Here is a 24310-nt window from a genome sequence, read left to right as displayed (position 1 = left end):
GAAGGTTCCAAAGGGAAAGAAGAGAAGCAGGGCATATATTGGAAATCTCTCCACTGTGGGGTCAGGTCTCTGAGCTCTTTCTTTGGGTTCTTAAGGCCTCATGCAGCAGAATGCTTGCAGTGATAGTATTGTCGTCACTGCCACCTACAAAGCCCTGGAGAGCTTTCCAGTCTTCACAGCCAGAACTCAAGCTGGCTCCAGGTCCTCCATAGGGAGAGGAAGCTCGTTCTCAGTTGAGGCAGCCATAATGGGAGGAAGAAGAGCTGACAGGGAATCATGGCACTGTCTTCAGGCACCGGACCTCTTGCTTTGTTCCAGTCACCATGGGCACCCTGGGGCCCGTGACTTTGGAACCCCTGTGTGTTCACAGCCCTGTGCTCTCCAGCTTGTTGTTTTTCCTCTGGAGTTTTAAAAATTCCTTATTTTATTTAATTTATTTATTAGAGAGAGAGGCAGATAGAGCGAGGGAGAATGAGCACCCCAGGGCCTCTAGCTACTCCAGCAAACTCTACCTTGTGCATCTGTGTTATGTGGGTCCTGGGGAATTGAACCTGGGTCCTTTGGCTTTATAGGCAAGTACCTTAACCATTAAACCATCTCTCCAGCCCTCTTCTAGATTTTTAAATATAGTTTGTTTATTTATTTATTCGAGAGAGAAAGAGGCAGAGAGACAGAATGGGAGCACCGGGGCCTCCAGCCACTGCAAACGAACTCCAGATGCAAATGAACTCCAGATGCATGTGTCCCCCTGTGCATCTGGCTTATGTGGGTCCTGGAGAATGGAACCAGGGTCCTTAGGCTTCACAGGCAAATGCCTTAACCACTAAGCCATCTCTCCAGCCCCTCTTCTGGAATTCTAAACAATTGTTTACTTGCATGCATGTGTGTGTGTGTGCCAGCCCCATGCACCACTTTGCATTGTTTAATGCGAGTGCTGGGAAATTGACCCCCAGGCCAGCAGGCTTTGTAAGCAAGGGCCTTTAGCCACTGACCAATCTTCCTAACATATCGTCTCATTTTGGGATGTTTTCAAAGGCTGGCAATGGAATTGGCTCCCAAGAAGGTGACTTTCTTGATGTCCGTACGCAGTATCGAGGACTGTCATATAGGTAATGTTAACCATGACCTCTTCCTCCAAAAGGCTTGTCCCCAGATATTGGCTGGGTTTGTTTTTGTTTGTTTGTTTGTTTTGAATTTTGGTGATTTGAAATAGGTTCTCATATAGCCCAGGTTCAGCTCAAGCTTGCTAAATATCTGAGGATGACCTTGAACTCTTAATCCTCCTACTTCTATCCCTCCCCTCAGGTACTGAAATTATAGGCATGTGCGTCCATGCCCAGGTTGGGTGGGGGAAATCCCATAAATATATAAATCCCACAGAGCAGGGACTAAGTCTACAAGGGGCTTTCAGAAAGAAAACCTATAGATTTCTGCAAACATGGACATTTGCTGAATGGAGAAGGTATTTTGCTGTTTATAACCTTTTTATTTTTAAATTATACAGAAAGAGTAAGCCAAGGTTCTTATCAAACTCCTGGGTCAGCAAATCCAACATGAAATGTACCCGAAAAGCACCAAGTCCTTGAGTCTCCACCTGCTCATTTGCATGTCTGTGTGCATATATTGATGTTCTTATGTCTCTGTTTACATGTATGTATTCATGTCATTCTATGGTCACACCTCTGCATATACATGTATGTACACATCTGAACAGAAAACTTCTGAGACCCAACACACACTCAATGCACTTAATGGAGACAAAATCACACTCAGTGGGTTTCCTCCTGAGTGCTAACAGTGTTAGGAATTAAGACAGGTGTCTGAGGGGGCTACATGTAAGGCATATGTTCAAATTGCAAATGCTTCTTGCAAATAAAAAAGAAAAATACCTGAGTTCCACAGGGCTGGAGGAGGAAGAGCCAGCTGAGCAGCAGGGCAGGGCAGGGTCGGGAGGATCAGCCCCGGGCTAGCAGAAGGGGTGAGAGGACAGGGAGCCCGGACACAAAACCAGAAAGGCTCAGGGTAGCCTTAGTTTCTTCCTTTCCTCATAAAGTTGGTGTGTATGCTTGTTGCACGGTAATTGGCCAGCAGTTCAGAATTTATCCGGGAAAGCAACTAGACCAGAGCCAGCCACAAGAGGGCAGAGTGCTAAGGGGCGGTAGGCAGCCAGGCAGCACTCAGGCTTCTTCTGTCCTCCTCAGGGCATTCATTTGAAGCATCCCCCACTCCCAGGAAAATGAGAAGGAACCAGGTGGTGTGATCAGGACTGGGACAGTTCTCTGGCCAGAGCTGAGGAGAATCCCAGAGAAAGGTTTTCCAGGGCAAGAGAGAGACCTCCCCCACCTCCAGAGAGCACCCAGCATGTTCTTAGTGTGAGGGCCGAGGACTTCCACCTGTAAGACCTCCAAGTTTCCACATGTCTTCATCCCATGTAGCAGGCCAGAGGCCTTCAGGTCACAACCATCTTTTCCCTTGAAAAATGTTGGTTTACATGGGATTAACTATGAACTAAAATAAAATGTACTTGCCAAAAGATGCATCTCTCTGCTTTTTATTTTAATTGAATATCCAATCTCACATTACTCTAAACCCCTCTCAACAGGCCTTACTGAGCAGCTCTGCATTTCTGTACACTGAGGGGCAACAAATGAGCAGAGCCCAGCCTGCGAGCTCAGCATGTCATACAGATTAGTCACTGAAGGTCCTCGCATAGCCCGGCTGCTTGACACAAGCCTGTTTCCTCTCATAGCTGACATAGTTTGACTCCTCTGTGTTTGTATAATCATCTTTACCCTGTAGACATTTCACTCCAAAACGGCACCAAGGAGAAACTGAAACAGCCTGTTGGCCTTGCTCTGCCACTTCACTTGTTCTAGCACCAGGATACTGTTAAATAAGAAATTACAGGGCAAAATAGTTGATGTATATGTGTTTATGTATGTTTTCATGTGTGTGTGTTGCTTGAGAGGGACAGGAGACAGAGGCAGTTGGGGCACTGTACATATTTATGACTTTCTTCCCAGTGTAAAATGCTCCAGTTTGGTGCCTTTGGTCCTCAGAGAGGGTCCGGACGCAACACAGTCACGCAGAGTTGGAAAATGCCCAGCAGCAGCCAGCGTAGGTCCAGACAGCTGGTGGGCCGTGGGAGAGCCGAGTGAGGTGGGAGGGCAGCGCTTACTCTAACGCTGGATTCCACCTGAGCTGCTCGCTGAGGCTGTGGCACAAGCCTTTACCCGGCTTGGTCCCAAACACTCAGCTTCACTCCAAGGAGTGCTTTCATTAACAGCAACAATGATTGGTCCCAAACCTATCCTTTAGAAGTCCACTGGTGGGCTAGATGCTAAGGCAATCCATTGGCCCAGAATAACATGCTGGGACTGAGGTAAGAGGTACCAAAGAGAAATACCAGTAAATAGCAACCATCTGAACATTGAATTTTGTTAAAATAGAAATAATTCTCTCGTGAATGCCTGTAAATTATAGTCAGCTTTAGCATGTGGAAGGAAAGGGCTCTTGTAGAGTGTGTTTTGAGGGTAGAGCAGAGGAAGAGACATGGGACACTGGGAGGTAGTACATGGCTGTTCTCTAACCCTTCCAGTGGAATCTACCCAATATTGAGCAGACTTTACCTGTATTCTCAAGGTTTCCAGCTCAGGCAGGGTTTCAGTTACCTATAGCAACCTAACTAACCTCTCTGCACCTGGGTCTTCTCCATAACACGGAGATGATCACATCTACCTGATGAGTTTATGGGAACAGAAGGGAAAAGCAAGGCCGAGCAGGTAGCTGGTGCTAGCCTCACAGCGTGCTCCGTGAGGCCCGCTCCTGAGCTGGTGAAGGATTGAGACAGCTTTTACTGTCAAATCTTGTGCTAAGGGTGCACTAATGCATTGGTGAAGGTGGGATTTTCTTAGAATTCCTCCAGTCCTAGAAAAGGTGGAGTTGGTCTTTACGTTCAGACTTGAAGCTTATGTACTGACTGGTGCTTCTTCTTCCCTGATGTCCTTGCTCCTTGCAGTGGCGGCGGGGACGAGTACTTGGAGACGGTGACCACCTTCCCCAGTAAGTAACCAGCAAGGGCTTGAACGGGCCGCCCAGTGCGTCTGACCCCCGAAGCCTTCTGGAAGGGGGACTACTTGCATCTTATGAACTGCGCTTGCAGTCCTTGGCAGACCCTGGACAGACAGGCAGAGTGGGTGGAATGCATGCTGGATTTGGAGCCGGGACTTGGTGCAATGCCTGTCCCTTGGATGTGCTCACAAGACAACCTGGGACAATCCAGCAAACCTCCTAAGCCTCACGCTTTCTCAGGTGGCCCAGAGGAAAAGGTGATAGAGAACCTTTACCCACTGTGAATTGTACTTTTCTAAATTTTAAAATTATTTTATTTATTTATCTTGAGAGAGAGAGAGGCTAACATAGCAAATGGGTGCACCAGGGCCTCCAGCCACTGCAAACAAACTCCAGACTCATGCACTACCTTGAGTATCTGGCTCACACTGGTACTGGGGAATTGAACCTGGGTCCTTTGGCTTTGTAGGCAAGCACCTTAACCATTAAGCCATCTCTTCAGCCCTAAAGTGTTTTGTGTTTTTTTTCTAAGTGAGAGGCCCTTGCTGCCATGCCCCATGTCTCATCAAGTGATTTCAATTCAGAGAGGCCCCAGCTTATGTTGGGCACACGGGCAGCCCCTGCCTGCCCCAGGAAGCTCAAGTAGGATAGCCCATCACTACCTTGCTGCTAGTGGAGACACTGAGCTATCCTCCTGAGCTCTGTACCCATTCCACTCCTCCTTTTCCAGATATCCTCCGGGAATTTAATGGAAATCTCACAGGCTATGCTGTGGGCATTGGTGACGCCAATTCCACGAATGCATTCCTTAACCAAGCTGTTCCTGGAGCAAAGGCTGGGTATGGCGTTTGGGGGTCTTCGGAGTGGGTAGCAGAAGTGCACAGTCCCTCAGAGATCGCAGTAGATTCCTGTGTGCAGAGGGGTCCTTCATCCAACCTGCAGCTCAGGCCTCTCTTCTCTCTGCCCCTGTGGCTGGAGCCATAGCAAGGCCAGGGAGCTGTGGCCTAGGAAGGAGTGGTTTCCCATAGCTCTTGGTCAGGCTTGCACACACTGCCTCTTCTTAGAATTGAACATACTGACCGATGCAGCCAAGTTCTAAAACCTTCCCTGGTGTAAGGTGCTAGAGAGGGCCACTCTCCCTTAGCCCCCCAAGTGACAGACACCCCAGATAATCCAGGAAGACCCACCACCTGGATGATGGGTGGAGCCAGGATTGCCAACCTGAGGGGCCTCCCAGCAAGTCTCATCCTCCCTTCAGCTCTGGTTTGAAGATTTAAAAAAAAAGAACTGGAGACACCCAGAGCCCAGAGGTGACGGAAGTAGAACTGCCCAGCCTCTTGGGACGCCTCCACAGGCAGCCCTTATCCTGCTGCCAGAGGCCTGGAAGCCCGGGCTTCTGCACAGAGCCTGGCCAGCCTCCCGAGCCTCTGGCACGCTGAGTCTCTTCCTCCTGTGACAGCCCACACCACATGGTCGGTGGGCACACCTCCTGCCCCATACCTGTCATGGAGCCTCATAATAGCAACAGCTTGGGACACATGGTTCCACCACCCTACCCAGGAGCTCACCATGCCACGGGCCCATCATTCAGGCCTATAATATGGGCCTGAACAACTAGAGAGCTCAAGTGCCCAAGGCCTAGCCATCCATGAGTTATAAACCCAGTCATGGATGGCACATGTGTTCACTCCCCATTTCTCTCCAAAAGAAGCAACTAGATAAGTTCACATCCATGGTGGTCATATATGATACGTGCATGTGTGTACATGGTCTCATATGTATGTTATACGTACATAGCTAAGAAATCACGGCCATTGAGCAGACAAAGAGAAAGCAATTGGGTCAGTGTGAGCATTTTTATAGTTGCTATAATTGCACAGCTTCCTAAAACTGTCATCAGTCTAGTTGTATAAGCTATGCCAGTTACTCAAAGGAGCCAGAAGAGATGAGCCAACTTTGAAGTGGCACACACCTGTCATCCTAGCACTCAGGAGGCTAAAGCAGGAGGGTCAAGAGTTCAAAGCCAGACTGAGTTATTTTAGTGCCTCAACACAAAATAACAGTAGCAAAGACCAATAGTTTCTTCATGTGGAATTCTAAGGGTGCTGTGCACAAGGGGCTATGACAAAGGAGGTCTTCAGCGGTAGATGTAATTAGCAATACCCCGAGGGGCAGCTTTGAGTACCAGCGCCTGACTGGCTGTCCAAATGGTTCTTTGTTGTAATGAGAGGCAAGTTGCCTTGAGGCCTTTGCAGCTCTCCAGTGGGGAGAGTGTCAGAACTCTTAGCATAGGCCCTATGGAGGGAAAGTATGGACACTTCCTCAACAGAAGAACTGACTCTTGCTTTTCCAGGGAACTCACAAGCCAAGTCCAAGCTCTGGTGCACAGGATGAAAACTGACAGTGTGAGTCAGATTTACTGTTATTTATAAATGCTCATAAATTGCCCCAAATGGAATGGTCTGTCACGAAAGGCAGTGAGCCTTCTGCCACTAGAGGCATTCAGGCAGAAATGGGGTAATCCTAGGAGTCCCTCTGGAAGACATATCAGTGGGGAGAGGTTTGCCACTGATCACTGGTCACACTGGTTCTAAGATCCTAGTCTATAAATAAACCTCTAACATCCCATCGGTCCTGAGATTTACATTCGCTTATCTCAAGAGGGCAAGGACGCCAGAAAGGGTTCACTGGATTTCCTAGGGCTATATGGTCTGTTTGCTGGACATCATCAAGCGTTTTCCTCCCTCCTAATGTAGAGAGTGAATTTCCACCAAGACTGGAAGGTCATCACAGTGATGATTGGAGGCAGTGACCTGTGTGACTTCTGCTTGGACTCGGTAATGGGGTGGGGCCGGGCCTGCTCCTGGCTCCTGACCTTGACCATCAGGCCTTGGAGACTGTCTGAGTATACACCTCCACCTGTGCTGCGCTCGTATGAGCCACACATACATGCACAACCCATGAACACACATACATGTACAGCTCATGCATGTGTGTGCACACCACTCACATGTGCACACATATGCATATGTAACTCACATGCAAACACAGTTCTTACCCAGGATCCTCAGGTTCCTGGCACCATCTGCATGGCCCAGGTGGTGAGGTGGCAGGTGGCTCATGTATAGTATATGTATAGCTTCTTTTCTCTCTTACAACTTTTTAAAAATTTTTAAAAATATTTTATTTATTTGAGAGAGAGAGAGAGGGAGAGAGAATGGGCGCACCAGGGCCTCTAGCCATTACAAACTTGAGACACACGTGTCACCTTGTGCATCTGGCTCATGTGGCTACTGGGGAATTGAGCATGGGTCCCCAGTCTTCATGGGCAAGCGTGTTAACCGCTAAACCAGTTCTCTAGTCCTCTCTTAAAACTTTTGAAGGAGACTAGAGACCCCCATCATTAGGAAGAGGGATTTCCATTTTCTGCTCATGAACCCAAGGTCTGGTGAAAGGCTCTGTCTTCTATCTGACCAGCCTTTGACAACAGCGAATACTCAGCTGTTCAGTCCAGATCCTGTCATGCTGAGCGAATCACAGCTGGGGGCCAGAGAGGAAGAACAAGTCCCAAGCCCACAGCTGCCCCTTGTCTTCTCCAGAACCAGAAACTCCTCCCTCCCCTTCTCTTTCCAGAATCTGTATTCTGCAGCCAACTTTTTTGAACATCTTCGCAATGCCTTGGACACCCTACACAGAGAGGTGGGTAGAGGCCTCCAAAAGCTGGTTGGGGTGCAGGTCAGACAGGAAAAGAAAGGCAGACATCCCCCATCCCATCATGGAGAGAGCCAGGGATTTGCCCCTGTCTAGAGGTTGAGTTCTATTCCCAAGCCAGCTTTATTCCATTTGGAATCAGCCCTGAAGATCTCAGATGTGAAGAAAAGACAGCACTGTATTCTCTTACCACCATCCAGAACATTCCTGGGGGGGGGGGGGAGGCAGCTGCCTGAGTGGTACTCAGGTGGGACACTGCATTCTGAGCCACAGGGCATGCCTAGAGTGAGCTCCTGTTTGGCTCTGCACCCAGCCTTGCATCCCCCCCCACACACACACACAGACACAAGCACTCCATCACTATCCCATGACAGTGACGGGGAGGAAGGAAGCATTCTTCTGACCTCTGGATGCTCCGATGACTGGCTGAGTCTTCATGCCCACTCGGCAGAGGTAGATCCAGTCACGCTGGTGGGAACTGGTCAGGGGCCAGAGGCCTGGCAAATAGGTCACCTATCTCACTAATTTTGGGCTCACTAAATAATGGCTGAGCAGAGTTGAACTCTTAGCATTTATTGTACCACTCCAGAGGTGCCATGCATGTCACAGTCTTGGTGGAACCCCCCCTCCAGGCAGTGGTTTCAGGCAGGTCTGGCAGTGCCCCTCAGGGCTGCTTGTAGGCCTTATGTAGACTCGTCTCTAAAGCTCAAGGGATAGACGAGCTGGAGACCTACAAGACCCCAAGCCAAAGGCTCGGAACCCATCTCACCGGTAGTCTCGCCTTTAGGTGCCCAGAGCCCTGGTCAACCTGGTGGACTTCATGAACCCCAGTGTCGTGCGGCAGGTGTTTCTGAAGAACCCAGACAAGTGCCCGGTGCAGGATGCCAGGTGGGCAGAGACTGATTACCCCATACTGGAGATATCCCCACCCCTGGTCTGTCCCAAGGCCACGGTGACTCCACAGGGCCTCTGACTCAGTCTGCCTATGTCTGTAAACAGTGACCTATGCTGGAATCTTCCTTTGCTAGGGGGTCAGTCTTGACCCTGCCCCCTTACCCAATCCTGAGGGTCAGTGGCCAGGCAGGAACTTCTGTGTCTGTGACATAGGAGCCACAGATGCTGGCATTTGGGTGAAGGAGAAGCCCAAATTGTGAGGGGGGCAACACAGAGAGGTCTATGGATGTGAAACTACGGCAGAGGGCAAGGGAAGAAACGCAAGCCGGCTGCCTTGTGGGGAAGAAGAGAACTGAGAGAAGCACAGGGGACCTTGGCACTGGGACTGTTTTGCTGCTTAAGCTGGGTGGCAGACACATGGGTCTATGTCACAATATCTGTGCCTTCTGCCTGTCACGGGTCACTTCCTGCACACCCGCCGGCACCGATCTGAAGGCCTTACAAATACAGACAACCCCTAATGTAGGGTTTTCAGCTTGACGGTGGTAAAAATTCAGTAGAAAGTGTGCCTGGAATTTAGACCTGGTTATTTTTCTGGGCTGCTGAGATGTGAGTCCCACGCTCACCAGTGGTGCTGAGAGCTCCAGTGACCCATGACCCCCACCATCACAGGAGTAACCACTGACACTCTCCAGTGCACGCAACGTTTAGTGGGATGGGTTTAGCAAAAACTTACAATATTTTCAACTAATCATTGATGTGTTGGGATGTAGCCCATCATGGGTCAAGTATCCTCTGTAATTTTACTTTGAATGTTAAGTGTCCAGGAATGTAATATAACTCACAGTAAAACAAGAGACACTGCCAGCACTCAGGAGGTAGAGGTAGGAGAATTGCCAAGAGTTCGTAGCCACCCTGAGACTACATAGTGAAATTCCAGGTCAGCCTGGGCTAGAGTGAGACCCTACCTCGAAAAACCAAAAACAAAAGAGAGAAACACAGGGCTGGAGAGATGGCTTAGTGGTTAAGAGCTTGCCTGTGAAGCCTAAGGACCCCGGTTCGAGGCTTGATTCCCCAGTACCCACGTTAGCCGAATGCACAAGGAGGTGCACGCGTCTAGAGTTCGTTTGCAGTGGCTGGAGGCCCTGGTGTGCCCATTCTCTCTCTCTCTCTCTTTCTCTCTCTCTGTCATTCTCAAATAAATAAATAAAAATAAACACAAAACAAGAGACAGCGTGGCTCTGAAGTAGATGTCTAAGGGTGATAGCATTGGAAACCCCAGCGATTCTGCTCTGATACCACACAACGCATAGCTGCTTTATTTCTCAATTTAAAATGGGCTTATCCCTGCCCGAGCTGATTTGCCCAGCCTACGCTGTTGCAGGCCTGGCTGCCGCAGTCCAGGACTAGCACTTGTTAATGTGGACTCACACAAACCCCAGCTTTCTCCCAGAACCCAGGGCAGGCGCCTTGAGCATCCGGGCTGGGGCTTGGGTGAACACTATACCCTACCTCACACCAGAAAGCAGAAGCAGCCCCTGAACGGAGCTGTGGCTCCAGGTCCTCAAGCCTCCTCCTCTTTGTATAGTGCCCTGTGCAACTGTGTTCTGACCCCGAGGGACAACTCCCCCGAGCTGGCCAGGCTGGAAGCCTTCACCCGAGCCTACCAGGTGAGACAGAAGCGTGCCATTCTGTGTCTTCTTCCCGCACTGAACTCTACCATAGCCCAACCCCGTCAGCAGGCCGGGGAGGTATGGAGGGGGAGAGAGCTGTCCAGGGCTTGAGCAGGAAGGCATGGCCATTCTGGGCACCCTCCACTGCCTGACCTGGCTGCACTGTCTCAGATAACCTGGTTGGAAATGCCCCATGGGGGCTTAGGTGATCGCATTCTCTTGGCTGAGCCGCCCTTGGAGGTTGAATTCCCAGGGTGGGCCAGTAATCCCAGGTACCCCATGAGACCACCCTGGAGGCCTAGCCGCCCACACCAGACCTCTGCCCTCTGCAGGCAGGCCAAAAGAAGGGGGGTTGCAGGCCAGGAGCCCTGACTCTTCTTTGTGAGACTTCCTTCCCAGCCCATCGGAAAGTGCAGGCTACTTAGAACCAAAACCAAAACTAAAATACAACCCAGCCCGTTTCCCAATTCTGTGCAGCGAGAGTCACCATCACACTCTGGGGAAAGGCCGAGTCAGGCGTCCTGTCCAGGGTGGCAGGGACCAGGATGCTTTCTGCCCTGTCCTTACCCTCCCGTGTGTCTGTCCCTCCCCAGAGCAGCTTGCTGCAGCTGGTGGAGTCGGGCCGCTACGACACCCAGGAAGACTTCTCGGTGGTGCTCCAGCCCTTCTTCCTCAACGTCCAGCTTCCCATCCTGAAGGTACGCTCACGGGAGGGCAGCCTGCCAGGCGTGCCCTCGGGGGCCAGTCAAGGCAGAGGCGTGTGTGCGTCCCAAGCACGTGGGTAAAACGCAGAAGCTTCCAGGGTGTCCACCAGGTGCGGTGTTCTTGAACACCCAGCCACGTTCCCGGGACAGCCTGACGTGGGACGTTCCCATAGCTCCCAAGAACAGCCTCCCTCCATTGTACTGAGTGCGCACTCTATGCCAGGCACCATGCTGTTCATAGAAGAGGTTGCCACAGCTGCCTTTGAGGGAGGGTATGTCGTTTCCATATGGCAGGCGTGTAGACAGTAAGCATGCCTCCTAAAATCAGATAGGAAATAAGAGACAGGCAGACAAGAATCAATGGCATCCAACTCCGTGTTATTAGCTTTTGGCCACATGCGTGGCCCTGCACTTACCGAAGTGTTGGTCATGTCCCTGTGCCCCGGCCATGCTCCTTTTAGGGCGTGTCCACTCAGCACAGAAGAGATCTGCGGTGGAGCAAGCAAGGCCTCGCCTAACCGAAGGGAAGTCTAACCTGGCTCTCTCTTCTCTGCTGAGATTGTCAAGGGCTGGGAAGAAGTGGCTCCCCTTCCCCCTCAATCAAGACTCCCTCTGGAATTCTAAACTCATCCCTCCCTTGTCGTCTAGTCTGTGGCATGAGCTGAGCACGGTGCAAATGCGCTGCAAAGTGAATGCGGCACTTCTAGTTAAACATGGAGAACTAGGGGCCCGCAAAGAAGGTGAAGATTTGGGGTCACACAAAACTCTTCATCTATGGGATAGTCTGCACCTCTCTCACACAGTGACTAGGCCCTGTATCGCCTATGCTGTGGGGTGTTCCCAAGGGGGCAGGTTATTGTATGACGGGTCCCCAAAGTGAAACAAGTGGCTTATGGCTCCTTCCCAGTCAACAGGAGTTTGAGGCAGTCTATTCATCTCTTTCAGGATGGGCGTCCAGATACGTCCTTCTTTGCCCCAGACTGTATCCACCCAAGTCAGAAATTCCACTCCCAGCTCTCTAGAGCCCTTTGGCGCAATATGGTAAGATACGGGAGCATGCCTGGGGGTCTAGTCTGCAGCCAAGAGCCAGCCCTTTACTGGTTGGGGCAGACCCAGAGGGGTAACAAGAGCACATCAGTTGACGTCTACAGCATGGCACATTGGGGACCCCTGAGGTCTGCCAACTAGGCTCACTGCCCTCTGTCTCCAGTGCTGGGAACTATGCTGAGATGGTCTGTGCCTCAAAACCTGGCACAGCCCCCTTGTTTATCCCATTTTTTCCATGCACCAGAACCTAGCGAGGCAGTCCAAACGATGTAATTTCTTATTACCCCCTCCATAACCCCAGAAGAAAAGTGTCATGAGTTCTCAAAGAGCTGAAGCCCAGAGATGCTAGGTGACGTGCCCTGAGTCCCACTGCTGTCACCTGGCCGAGCTTGGAGTTGAAGCCAGGTCCCCACAAGGAATTCTGAGCTTCCCCCTCAGGACCCTGGCAGGGAATGGCCACTTTCCAGCAAACCGTATCTCCCTTCCTCTTCCCTGACCAGCTTGAACCACTGGGAAGGAAGACGGACACTTTGGACCTGGCCGCGACCATAACCATGCCCTGTCCTACCCAGGTAATAAAGGAGAGCCACTTGGGCCCTCTCCAAAAACTCGGGCCCGTCCTTCAGTCCCCAGCCCAGCTTCTCTGGCCTATCTCACCCCTGAGACTTAGGAGAGGGGGAAGGGATCATCGCAGAGAACCGTCATGGCTGCTTCCTTGCGGGAGGGCAAAGCAGTTGGAACAACCCAGAGCAGAAACCAAAAGGGCGAGAAGGTTTCAGGGGTGTTTGGGGCAGATGGCAATACCTGGCTGTGGGCGGGGGGAGGGGGGAGGGTCTAATGAGGAGCCAGCAGTTTAGAAGTGGTCAGAGAGCACCGAGCCCAGACTGGGGAGTTTTGCACACAGGGTCACAGCCGAGCTGCAAAGGGAGGGGCCCAGGCTCTGCGGAGGGCAAAGGGGACTGGCTGGGTTGGTGGAAGAAGCAGCTTGGGGCACCTTTTAAGGAGGAATATGTAGTGGCTGTTAAACTCCACTTCAGGCCTGGGGTGAGGGCAGGTTCATGTTCCCATTGCCTTCAACTCCTGTTTCTGGTCTTGTCTTATGGCTTTTTAACCAAATAAGGCCAAGGCTGGAGAGCACTCTGTGGCCATAAAAGCAGAGGGCCTGAGCCAGTCTGGGAGGCTGGGTTTTCAAAAGCCTGGATGCACCAACCTCCCCCCCCCCCCCACGCACTGCCTAGGCCGACAGCTCCCTCATGTGTCTGCTGGGGCTCTTGAGAAAGTCAAAGCCCTGTTTCTTGGGTCCCTGAGAGCCCCTTCACTGCAGGCTTCGAGGCAACCTCTTCCACTCACTGTGCCAGACCAGGCAGCGAACACCCAATGAGGAATGGGCTGCCCGGCATCCCAAGCTGCAGTGGGTTCAATTCACCTTTCTGGACAGAGCCCGGCAGAACCACTCTTTAACTGAGGACAGAAATCCAGCCTCTTAGAGATAGTAGAAGTCCAGCCTAGGAGAAGCAGTTGCTAAGCAACCCTGGATCCCATTCGGAAAGGGTCCATCTGTTGGGCAGCCCAGAATCACTGCACTGTGTCTCAGGAGCCATCTGCTCCCGGCCACGTGCCTCCGAGCCATGCAAAAGTCCCCCGGTCTCTGCGAGCGAGCTGAGAGGTCCAGGCAGTCTCAGCCTAGCTGCGTCTAAACACAGAAGCAACAGGCAGCCTCGGGGAGGGTTGGCAAGTGGAGGTGAGCACCGAGGGGTCCTCAGCCCCTCCCATGCCACTCCCAGCCCCCACTCACTAGCCGGGTTCTATAGCGCCTCGTAGGGTGGTGACTTAACGGCACTTTTTGGCTTTAGGTTGTGTTTTCAGGCTGCAGGAATTATTTTACAGCAAACACTGGACTGGCTCTGTGGACTCTTTTCTCCCTGCCTTAATTGGCTCCCAGCCTGCTCCTTTCCTAGGCCCAGGCCGGAGCCATCTGGAAGATGGTCACTGTCATTTTTCAGCTTTTATCCTTCCTGACCTCACTTGTCAAGGTCAACTACCTCCTTGTGGGAGGAACAGATTCCTTCCTGGGTTTGTGAAGACCTACGCACCTTGATTTCTCTGCTGCTCTTCTCACCTCTTAATGGCTTCTCACCTCTAATGCCATTCTTTTCTTTCTAACCTCTAGAAATGGCACCCTTCTGCAATGTTCATACCTCAGTCTCTCTCTGTGTCCCTCCCTCCCTCCCTCCTCTCCTCTTGCGCTAACATTTATCCGTTCCCAGAATTCCTCATTTAAATTTTGTTGCACTGCGTTCCCCGGCCTCTCACTCTGTCTTCACTTCTTTCCCAAACACTAGCCCTGCATTTCCTACCCTTAAACCCACAAGGTGATTGAATGTATGGCCAAGGATCCAGAGACAGAAAGTGTCATGGATTTCATTCTATCTTTTTATTTATTTTTACTGGCAATTTTCATAAACATTAACAGTATACCATGATTATATTCACCTCCCACCACCTTCCCTTTTCCCCCCTCCCAAGCCCCTCTCTCCACAGAATCCCTTCTTTTTTTCAACTTATATATTTGCGTGTATTTTGCATAGGTCATAATCTCATATCCCTTCAGTCGCTGTCTCCAGTCCTCTGAGGAACCTCCTCAGTGGGCTCCTACACTGGTGTCCACTGTGGAGGATTTAGGGCCACAGGATAAGTCATCCTGTCTTTTATCGTGAGGAAAAGCAGGCATTTGGCATCTGTCAGGGCCCCTGCACTGCTGTTGTTCAGTAGCTCTCCCGTTTTGAAGAGCGGCTTGCCGTCCTGTCCGTGCTCAGAGCTCCTGAATCTTCTGACCCAGTCTTGACCCCACCATCACCATTCAGAACAGGCATACGCCGAGCGAGGTAAACAGGAACGAATCCCTGCCCTCCCAAACTCTCTGCTCCTTAGGAATCCCCATTTCTGTGGGAACGTTTGTGCTTTTCTGTGTTCTAGGGACATGAGCACCTTATCTAGAGGGACTTTTTCAGGGTGCTTCTCATTCCACAGCCCCCAGTACCTCCACTCTCGCTGCCTTGGAAGCAGAATGACCTCTTCCCATCATAAAGCAGGAGAGTTGGACAGCCTCGGGATCCCGGCAGGACAGACCCTAGAGAGCTGTTGTGTTGCCCGTCCTCACACAGTGGCCAGCTCCTTGTAAACATGGCCTCCCAAGGCAGCTCTGCCTCTGTGGAAATTTCCATACTAAATTGGTCAGGGTTCCCTAAAGCGATAGAACTGATAGGAGATTTATATGTATTGACATGGGTATTTATTAGACTGGCCTACAATGCCACCCACCTCCTTCGAGAGAGAGTTTCTCACTGGCCTGAGCTCACCAACTAGGCTATGCTAGGTGGCCACTGAGCCCCAGGAATCCTGTCTCCACCTTCCCAGTCCTGGGATTACAATGTACACCACCATGCACAGCATTTTTACATGGGTGCTAGGGATCAAAGTAGTAACCATGAGCTGGAGAGATGGCTTACTGGTTAAGGCACTTGCCTGCAAAACCTAAGGACCCATGTTCTACTCTCCAGATCCCACATTAGCCAGACTCACAAAGGTGAGGCAAGCACAAGGTCGCACATGCCCACTAGGTGGTACAAGCGTCTGGAGTTTGATTTCAGTGGCTGAGGCCCTGGTGCGCCAGTTCTCTCTCATTCTCTCTAGCTCATAAATAAGATTTAAAACAAGAACCTCATGCTGACAAGGCAACACTTTACCAGCTGAGCTATCTCCCAACCCCTTATCCTCGACAACCATTGCTTGCAGACATGCCTCACATAGGAACATGGCCCCTTTTAAGCTCGTAACTGCCCACTCCATCTGGGTTGAGGTAGTGCAGCCAAGGGGAACTTCCTGCCCATGCAGCAGGATGTGGGCGACCTGGTCCCCCAGTCACGGATTCAGTCGCTCATTCACAAGAGGTGTTCATCTGGGCTCTGCCTCCCAGACAACCCACTGTCTTAACACAGCAAAACTAGTCAGCTTCCATTCTACCTGGTCAGACTCCTGGCCTTGACCTCAAGAGCCAAGCATACTCCATGGGATCTGTCTTCTATGAAGTCGGGACTACTCTAGGCCTTCAAACCATTCTGACTTGTGTCCACCATCTAATTAGACGCAGGCGCAAGGCAGCCTGCTCACGTGCCTGCTACGACCCTGGGTATGTTCTCATGGTTCCTTGCTTTCCACACAGTCCAGCGTCTCCTTGCCCTCTGATCCCTTCAGCACTGCCTCCCTCCCATGGCCCATGAAGCCACAATCAGGTTGATGGCAGTTTGACTCCCAGCAGGGCAGCAAGGGTGTCTTGACCTCTGCCCCTCCCTGAGCTGGCCACTCCAGCTGGGACTTCTCCATGGACGTAGACTCTCAGTTAGCACATCCCCACGTCTCGTCTTGTCTCGAGGAATAGTGTGTCTCCAGTCTTATAACAGTCCCTCGGCAAATACCAGTCTCCTGAGCCTATGAGCCTTGGTGCTTCGCGGCCTGGAAGTATCTCCTACGCGTCTCCCGCCTGCCTAGGGGAAGCTCGCATGCCTTCCTCACACCCTGGGCCCTAAGGCACTGCTGTGGGCACAGAGCTGCTCTGCAGCTGTGGACCAGCCCTCTACAGAACGCATCCAGGCTGCCCTCCTCTGGGGTGATGGTTGAGGGACACTGGTTGAGCCTGCCTAACTACTCACACTACATGCCATTGTAAGCCCTCTTCCGCCTTGCATTGGTGCACACCATCCAGGGCATGAAAGCGTGTCCTCTAGTGCCCATGGTCAACGGCATGCTTCCTGCCCTTGGCCCTGAGTGTGTGTGTGTGTGTGTGTGTGTGTGTGTGTGTGTATACACACACTCTGCTAGGGGTAGGGAATGAGAGCTTTTCGCATGCACACTTCATTCTCCAAACAAGCCCTCTGCATGCAGACTTTATTGCCCAAAATGACCTCTGTCTGACCAACAGGGTCTTTTGTTGACCTGGTACCAACATGAGGAACAGGACTAGCCCCAAAGCCTGGCAGGTCAGAGCGGGACAAGCTCTGCACAGCTTTTCTCTCTAACCTGGAACAGGTTCCCTCTCTACTCTGGGCCTCTGTTGTTCCCTGTCTGTAAAATGCAGACAGTTGGGGATTACAGAGTCAGCTGTGTGCAGTGCCAGGGTCAGGTATGAGTCAAGAGGAAGTGGTCGGGGCCAAAACTGAAGAAAACATGCCCTTCTCCCCCTCCCCCTTCCTCCTCTCACGTCTACTCCTTGCCCTTCTCTTCCTCCCTCCCCTATTCCTCCTATCCCTCTTTGAGCTAAAATAAATGAAAATATCTCCTAGTGGGGCTGACTCAGAGCATCAGTTTTCAACACCTGGGACTGATCTCTAAGACCATCTTTTTCAGCCTTTGGCTTTTCCCTTTTCATCCCCATTTTATTTCCGTTCTTCCGACCTTGGCCTGCTCACGCTCTGTGAGTGTCCCTAGCCCCCGGGGCCGCTTGCTTCTCCCAGTGCAGCTCTGTCTAGCTCGGTCTCACATTGCTCATTCTGCCCTGCCTTGTTAGCCTGCTTGCCCTGTGTCTCCCTGGCCTCGGTCCTCCTTCCTTCTTTGCTCAGCCCATCACCTGTGACCGGCTGCCCTGGGCGTCTTGACTGGGCTTGTGTGAGAACTGATTGTGAAATAGATAGTTAAGGAGAGAGTGAGGAACAGGTTTCTCAAGAAAGAATAGAAGAGAACAGAAAATGTAGGAAGCCAGCTTAAAGGGGATAAAACACACCGTGTATGGGAGACAGAAAGAACTTGAAAAACTGTAATAATTAATAATTAATGTGGGCTGGAGAGATAGCTTAGCAGTTAAGCGCTTGCCTGTGAAGCCTAAGGACCCTGGTTCAAGGCTTGATTCCCCAGGACCCACATAAGCCAGATGCACAAGGTGGTGCATGCATCTGGAGTTCATTTGCAGTGGCTAGAGACCCTGGCATGACCATTCTCTCTCTCTCTCTCTCTCTCTCTCTCTCTCTGCCTCTTTCTCTGTCTGTCGCACTCAAATAAATAAAGAAAAAAATTTTTTAAAAATGAATGTATTGAAAAGAACACCTCTTGGGAAAGGTCTGAAATGTGAGTCCTTTGCCAGGGAAATTATGAAGAAAGTAGGGATTTGGGGGGTTGTGATTGCTAGAGCAGGCGTGAAAGATGGAGCCCACACTGGGGCATATGTAGAACCCTCTTCATCTTCCACCAGGCATCCCCTGCCTACGAGGACTTGTGAAACCCAGTGGGGAATGAAGGGACTTGTGTTTCTACAGCTCTTTCTGCTTAGATGCAGAACAACCTTGCTAAATACAAAGGAGGGCAGGGTCATGAGTTTTTAACCAACCATCATGCTGTCAGCTAACCTCTCCATGTGATTTCTTTTCCTTCTTAGGATGAGCCCTTCCTGAGAACTTTCCGGAACAGTAACTATTCATACCCCACCAAGCCAACTATTGAGGTAACATCTGACTCCTGTCTGCCTCTCAGACACAAGCCATGCCCGCCTGCCAGGGGCTTGGGGTGTGACACAGGTTATATTCTTAGCTTAAGCCAAATGTACCCTTCTTACATGCTGGAAACTGGGGTACACAAAAAAGGATCCGGAACTGGAGGCCCCAGGACAGTCCTGGCATGTTCTCGGGCCGCCTACCTGCCACCTACAGCCGAGCGGGGAAAGTGCCCTGGCTTGGTGTGCTTTGACCTTTTGCAGTCCTGGCCTGGCGACGGGGTGACGGGGAGGCAGCAGGTATGAAGTGCCACCGGCTTTCCAAAGGTGGAGACTGAGTAGAAGGGAATCTCAGTGCCCGGGGTGGAACTTGACGGGAAACTGACGCATATCCACACTAATCGCCCTGCCCAGGCCTTGTCTGATTGAAGTCATTCGTTCCAGCTCTAAGTGCTCAGAGCCCCTGTGGCTTTAGGGTCTGATTCTCCAAGATGACTTGCCAGGCCCGTGACAACCCCAACCCTCGCCGGACAGGCTTGGAGCAGGTGGATCTGTGGCCACCAGGACAGGCACTCAACCACCAGTTTCCATTTCACAGCCTTGGCTTCATGCAGGAGCTGGTGTGGGCCAAACAGGGCCAAAGCCATTTTTTGAGCATCTACTATGTGCCATGCACTATTCAAGGAGTCAGAGGAGTAGACCAGACAAATAAGACCCAGTTATTTCTTTGGTTGGTTGGTTGGTTGAGAGACAGACAGAGAGAGAAAGAAGCACATAGGGAGAGGGAAGGAGAGAGAGAATGGGCACGCCAGGGCCTCTAGTCACTACAAATGAACTCCAGATGCTTGTGCCACTTTATGCGTCTGGCTTTAAGTGGGTACTGGGGAATCCAACTCTGGTCCTTAGGCTTTGCCAGCAAGCACCTCTATGGCTGAGCCATCTCGCCAGCCTGAGACCCAGCTTCTGTGAAGATGACCACCTACTGAGCAAGGCATCCAGCACCTAGCTGAAACGGTCATGTCAGGAGCTTCTCAGAGGAGGGCGATGAAGGAGAGAGGGACAGAGCCAGGGGAAAGGTGGCTAATTCTGATGGTGCCAACTCGAGGCAGAGCCTGTCTGATAAGGGAAGATTTGAACAGAGACATCCAAGGTGAAAAGATGCTGGCTGCTTTGAGAGCCAGAGGCAGAGTCCCAGAAGAAGGACAAGGCAGCACGGAGGCCGGGCTGGGCTGTGGGCTGGCGGTGTTTTGGGAAGAGGGAGACGGTCGGAGTGGCTGTGGCAGAGCGGGGCAGCGAGGCCAAGGCAGTGCTCAGGGTCACATCACACAAAGCCTGAGCCCCTGAGAAGGAGGGTTGGGTTCCAGATAGAGACAAGTGTGTGTGCAGGGGCCGGGGGGGGGGGGGGACATTGACTCTACTTGAGAGCTTGTTACAAATGCAAAATTCTGGGCACTAGCCCAAGAACTACTGAGTCAAAATCTACAAATAACACGATCCCTGGGGTATGGTGAAGAGCTGGTTTTGATAACAATAGGGGCCCTGCCCTTGTGAGTGATGAGCGAGCTCAGGTTCCAGTCTGTATCTATTGACTCACACACACTTGCTTGTCTCAGTGTCCCCCCTATCAGAAAGACTGCCAAGGCTCTGACAGTTGTATAACTTTTCTTAGTTGCATTTTCCCAGTCTTTGTCATCTGCACATAAGCCTGTTCTTGACTTCGGTAACAATTCTACACAGGAGAAATTCATCATTGTGATCCATTGAGTAAACCATAGGAATACATTAAATTCTACCAAATTAAGCAAATCTTTTAAGAGACAGCTCTGTCAAGCTCTCCTCTACACACCTCCTGCCCACTGTCCAAACCACCCCTGTGTTTAGATTCTATAAGGCAAGTGTCTGGGGAGGTGGCTCAACGGTTAAAGGCCCTTGAATGAGAAACCTGCCAGCATAGGTTCAGTTTCCCAGCCACTCACATAAAGATGGGTGGGCGGGTGGTCATTTGTAATGGCAGGAGACTTTAGCATGCCCTCCCCCAACACACACACACACATGCAAGTAAATTAATTGTGTTAAGTGGGATAAAGTAAGACCGTACCTCAAAAAAATAAAAAAAGAAAAAATTTTAAAGATTCTACAGTGCTGATTGACTTGTGACTGGAGAAGACTGAAGAATCACCAGAGCCAAATTCTCCTGGGCACCTTTAGTGCCATTATAGCCATTTGTTGCCCAACTCTCTGCCCAATAGAACATCCTTGTGACTATCAGGTCAAACGTTTCAAAAATACATTCACAGGGCTGGAGAGATGGCTTAGCGGTTAAGAGTTTGCCTGTGAAGCCTAAGGACCCCGGTTCGAGGCTCGATTCCCCAGGACCTACGTTAGCCAGATGCACAAGGGGGCACATGCATCTGGAATTCGTCTGCAGTGGCTGGAAGCCCTGGTGTGCCCATTCTCTCTCTCTCTCTCTCTCTCTCTCTCTCTCTCTCTCTCTCTCTCTCTCTCCCTCTTTCTCTGTCTGTCGCTCTCAAATAAATTAAAAAAAAATAAAAAAAATAGGGCTGGAGAGATGGCTTAGCGGTTAAGCGCTTGCCTGTGAAGCCTAAGGACCCCGGTTCGAGGCTCGGTTCCCCAGGTCCCACGTTAGCCAGATGCACAAGGGGGCGCACGCGTCTGGAGTTCGTTTGCAGAGGCTGGAAGCCCTGGCACGCCCATTCTCTCTCTCCCTCTCTCTGTCCTTCTCTCTGTGTCTGTTGCTCTCAAATAAATAAATAAATAAAAATTAAAAAAAAATAAAATAAAAAATAAAAAAATAAACCAAAAATACATTCACAGACCAGTAGCTTCCACCAACTAAAATATGAAGTGTGCTCAGATAGCAGCAATTTCCCAGTTTGCTAGAACCTACCAACCCGATGTTCCCACGAGTGCATTTGAACAGTGCCTTAGTGCGTGGCTGCCTTATGTTCTGTGACCAGAACAACTTCACAAACCATCCTCACCTCAGAACACGCTAACTGGGGCAACCTAAATCTGTGTTCCTGAGCTATGGTCACTTATTTGGGGCTCAAAAGTAAACTTTTTTCTTCCCTATAAGATGAGAGCACAGTTCGTCTTCACCCTCTCATGGTAGAGATGTTTTAACAGCCTGACTTCACCACCATCTGAGTAAACAGATGAGATGATCTTTCAAAGGCTCTGGAAGTCACAGCTCAGAGTCAGTAACCTGCTGGGGAGCCCCGCTACACACTCAGTGTGCAGGCCTCTGGGATTTTAGGAAGAAGATGGCTTCTTTAACAAATTATTTTTATTTACTCACAAGTAGACAGAGACAGAGAGAATAGGCATGCCAGGGCCTCTTGCAGCTGCAAACAACTCCAGACACGTGTGCTATGATGTGCACCTGGCTTAATGTGAGTGCTGGCAAGTTGAACCCAAGTCATTAGGTTTTGCAAGCAAGTGCCTTTAACCTCGGAGCCACCTCTCCAGCCCCAAGCTTGGGTTGACTTCTCTACTACCTCTCTGGGACTAGTCTTTCCTCTGCTTTCTGCTTCCCACCCAATGCCTCCTCCAACACCAGGAAAATGCACTCTGTACTCGAGGCAAGACAGAGGACCAGATGTCTCCATGGCTGCGGCATTCATTCATGCACAGGCAGAATGGATGGCTCTAAAGTTAAGCATGCAGAGAGATCTATGGGGATCTACATAGATCTACAGAAAATAAGTGCAAAAACCAAAAGCTCTGCAATTGGTAACTTACGTGCTTCCTGTAATTTATTTTTCAAGGTAGGGTGTCACTCTAGCTCAGGCTGACCCAAAATTCACTATGTAGTCTCAGGCTGGGCCTCGAACTCATGGCGATTTTCCTACCTCTGCCTCCTGAGTGCTGGTATTAAAGGTGTGTGCCATCACGCCTGGCATTCTAAAAATAGTTTAACTAATGATTGTTTAAACCCTACTGTTATAACTAATGTCAACTGACTTAATATTAACAACATCCAAGCACACCTACCATCTCGTGATGTGGCTCAGATCCCGTGTTCCTTCTGGAGGCGTCTCTAGTAAGAATTCATTTTTTCTCCTGTTTGGGGAAGCTGCTGGCACCACTCAAACGTAGATGGTCAGGAAGGGACAGGCTATGTGTGGCTGTGTGTGGCGCACACCCTGGGGGTGAGCAGAAGCCTCTCTCTCTCTCCTCTAAGTTCCCTTTTAGCCTGTCTACAATTAGCCATTTCTGCCCTCCCATGACCCCCTCTAAGGGTACACTTACACCAGCAATTCCTTAGAAGGTTTTTCTCAAGTTGACACTCCCTGCACAGTGATGGCCCCTGTGTCTTTCTTCCTTTTGCTTTAGAACTGGGGCAGTGACCTCCTGTGCATGGAGCGGAATCCTTCTGATAGCATTCCCACCTCAGGTAAGTGAAAACATCACCACACTCTTGAACAATTGGCCTTAAAAGCCTCAGATTGGGGCTGGAGAGATGGCTTAGCAGTTGGGGGCGCTTGCTTGCGAAGCCTAAGGACCCATGTTCAACTCTCCAGATCCCACATAAACCAGACTCACAAAGGTGAGGCAAGTGCAAGGTTACACATGCCCACTAGACGGTGTAAGTGTCTGAAGTTCAATTGCAGTGGCTGAGGCCCTGGTGTGCCAATTCTCATTCCTCTCTCTCTCTCTCTCTCTCTCTCTCTCTCTCTCTCTCTCAAAAATAAAAATAAAGGGGCTGGAGAGATGGCTTAACAGTTAAGGCATTTGCCTATGAAGCCAAAGGACTCAGATTCAATTCCCCAGAACCCATGTAAGCCAGATGCACAAGATGGCACATGTGTATGGGGCTGTTTGCAATGGCTAGAGGCCCTGGTGCATCCATTCTTTCTCAGATAGATAGATAGATAGATAGATAGATAGATAGATAGATAGATAGATAGATAGATATTAAAAATAAAATTTAAATTTTAAAAAGCGTTGGATTGGATGGGAGACCCTGGGGTTTTGAACAGGTCTTGCTAATTCCCATGCAAAGCAGACGTGGATGCCGGGAGTCCAGAGATGCTGAACTGGACCCGACTAGACCCCCATGTGGAGGAACCTGGGCTTCTCCACCAGCCACAAGTCTCGACCGCCTTAAGTCCCACTGCAACTCCTCAGACCTCCCTGCCCAGTGAAAGTGGCGTGGTCATGGCTGGGGCACTGGCTGCCTCCACCTCACAACCCACGTCTGGAACTTTACTGGACTACCTGGAGGGCACTGGGCTCTTTTCAAGATGGATGATAGCCATCAAGCCCATCACCTCCAGTGCCTCAGTTGTTCTGAATTAAGGGCTGAGCCCTGGCTAATTCATACTTTAAAAGTCAGCTCCCTGACCATGTCTCCTCTTGCCTGTCTCACCTAGTCCATGAGCTCCGGCCAGCAGACATCAAGGTGGTGGCGGCCCTGGGCGACTCTCTGACTGTGAGTACTAAGCTGCAGGCCCCTGCTGGCGCTGGCCCTGGGCAGAGTCAGCTGTCCCTCTGCTCAGTAGTCAGCAGGAGTCCCTTTGCAGACACAAAGTACACACCCTGATCCTCCATCTTCCCAAGCCCTGCTCATTAGGTCTGCCTCCATCTCCTATGGTTCCCTAGCATGTCATCTGGGTGTGGTGCACATGACCAAAGCCAGCTGGACTCACCTCCACCAACCCACACCCAATAGGTCTGCCGCCATGTACTGCCAACCTCCCCCTCCCCAT

At 50.8% G+C, this 24310-nt stretch overlaps 1 protein-coding gene across 1 annotated transcript in view; it reads left to right on the top strand.

Moving 5' to 3' along the window:
- Positions 1-24310, top strand: part of Plb1 (phospholipase B1) — a 99060-nt gene that overhangs the window by 50948 nt on the left and 23802 nt on the right. The window contains exons 29-42 of the mRNA XM_045149225.1: positions 1036-1109; positions 4019-4062; positions 4802-4910; positions 6425-6476; positions 6828-6908; positions 7705-7770; positions 8570-8670; positions 10265-10346; positions 10943-11047; positions 11999-12094; positions 12601-12672; positions 18525-18590; positions 22935-22995; positions 23975-24033. Coding sequence (XP_045005160.1) covers positions 1036-1109; positions 4019-4062; positions 4802-4910; positions 6425-6476; positions 6828-6908; positions 7705-7770; positions 8570-8670; positions 10265-10346; positions 10943-11047; positions 11999-12094; positions 12601-12672; positions 18525-18590; positions 22935-22995; positions 23975-24033 — 1068 coding nt within the window. The remainder of the gene's footprint in view (positions 1-1035; positions 1110-4018; positions 4063-4801; positions 4911-6424; positions 6477-6827; positions 6909-7704; positions 7771-8569; positions 8671-10264; positions 10347-10942; positions 11048-11998; positions 12095-12600; positions 12673-18524; positions 18591-22934; positions 22996-23974; positions 24034-24310) is intronic.

This window comes from Jaculus jaculus, chromosome 5 (genome assembly GCF_020740685.1).
Source record: "Jaculus jaculus isolate mJacJac1 chromosome 5, mJacJac1.mat.Y.cur, whole genome shotgun sequence".
NCBI classification, from domain to species: Eukaryota; Metazoa; Chordata; class Mammalia; order Rodentia; family Dipodidae; genus Jaculus; species Jaculus jaculus.
Note: the sequence above shows the minus strand (reverse complement) of the source record. Positions and strands in the feature narration are given on the sequence as shown.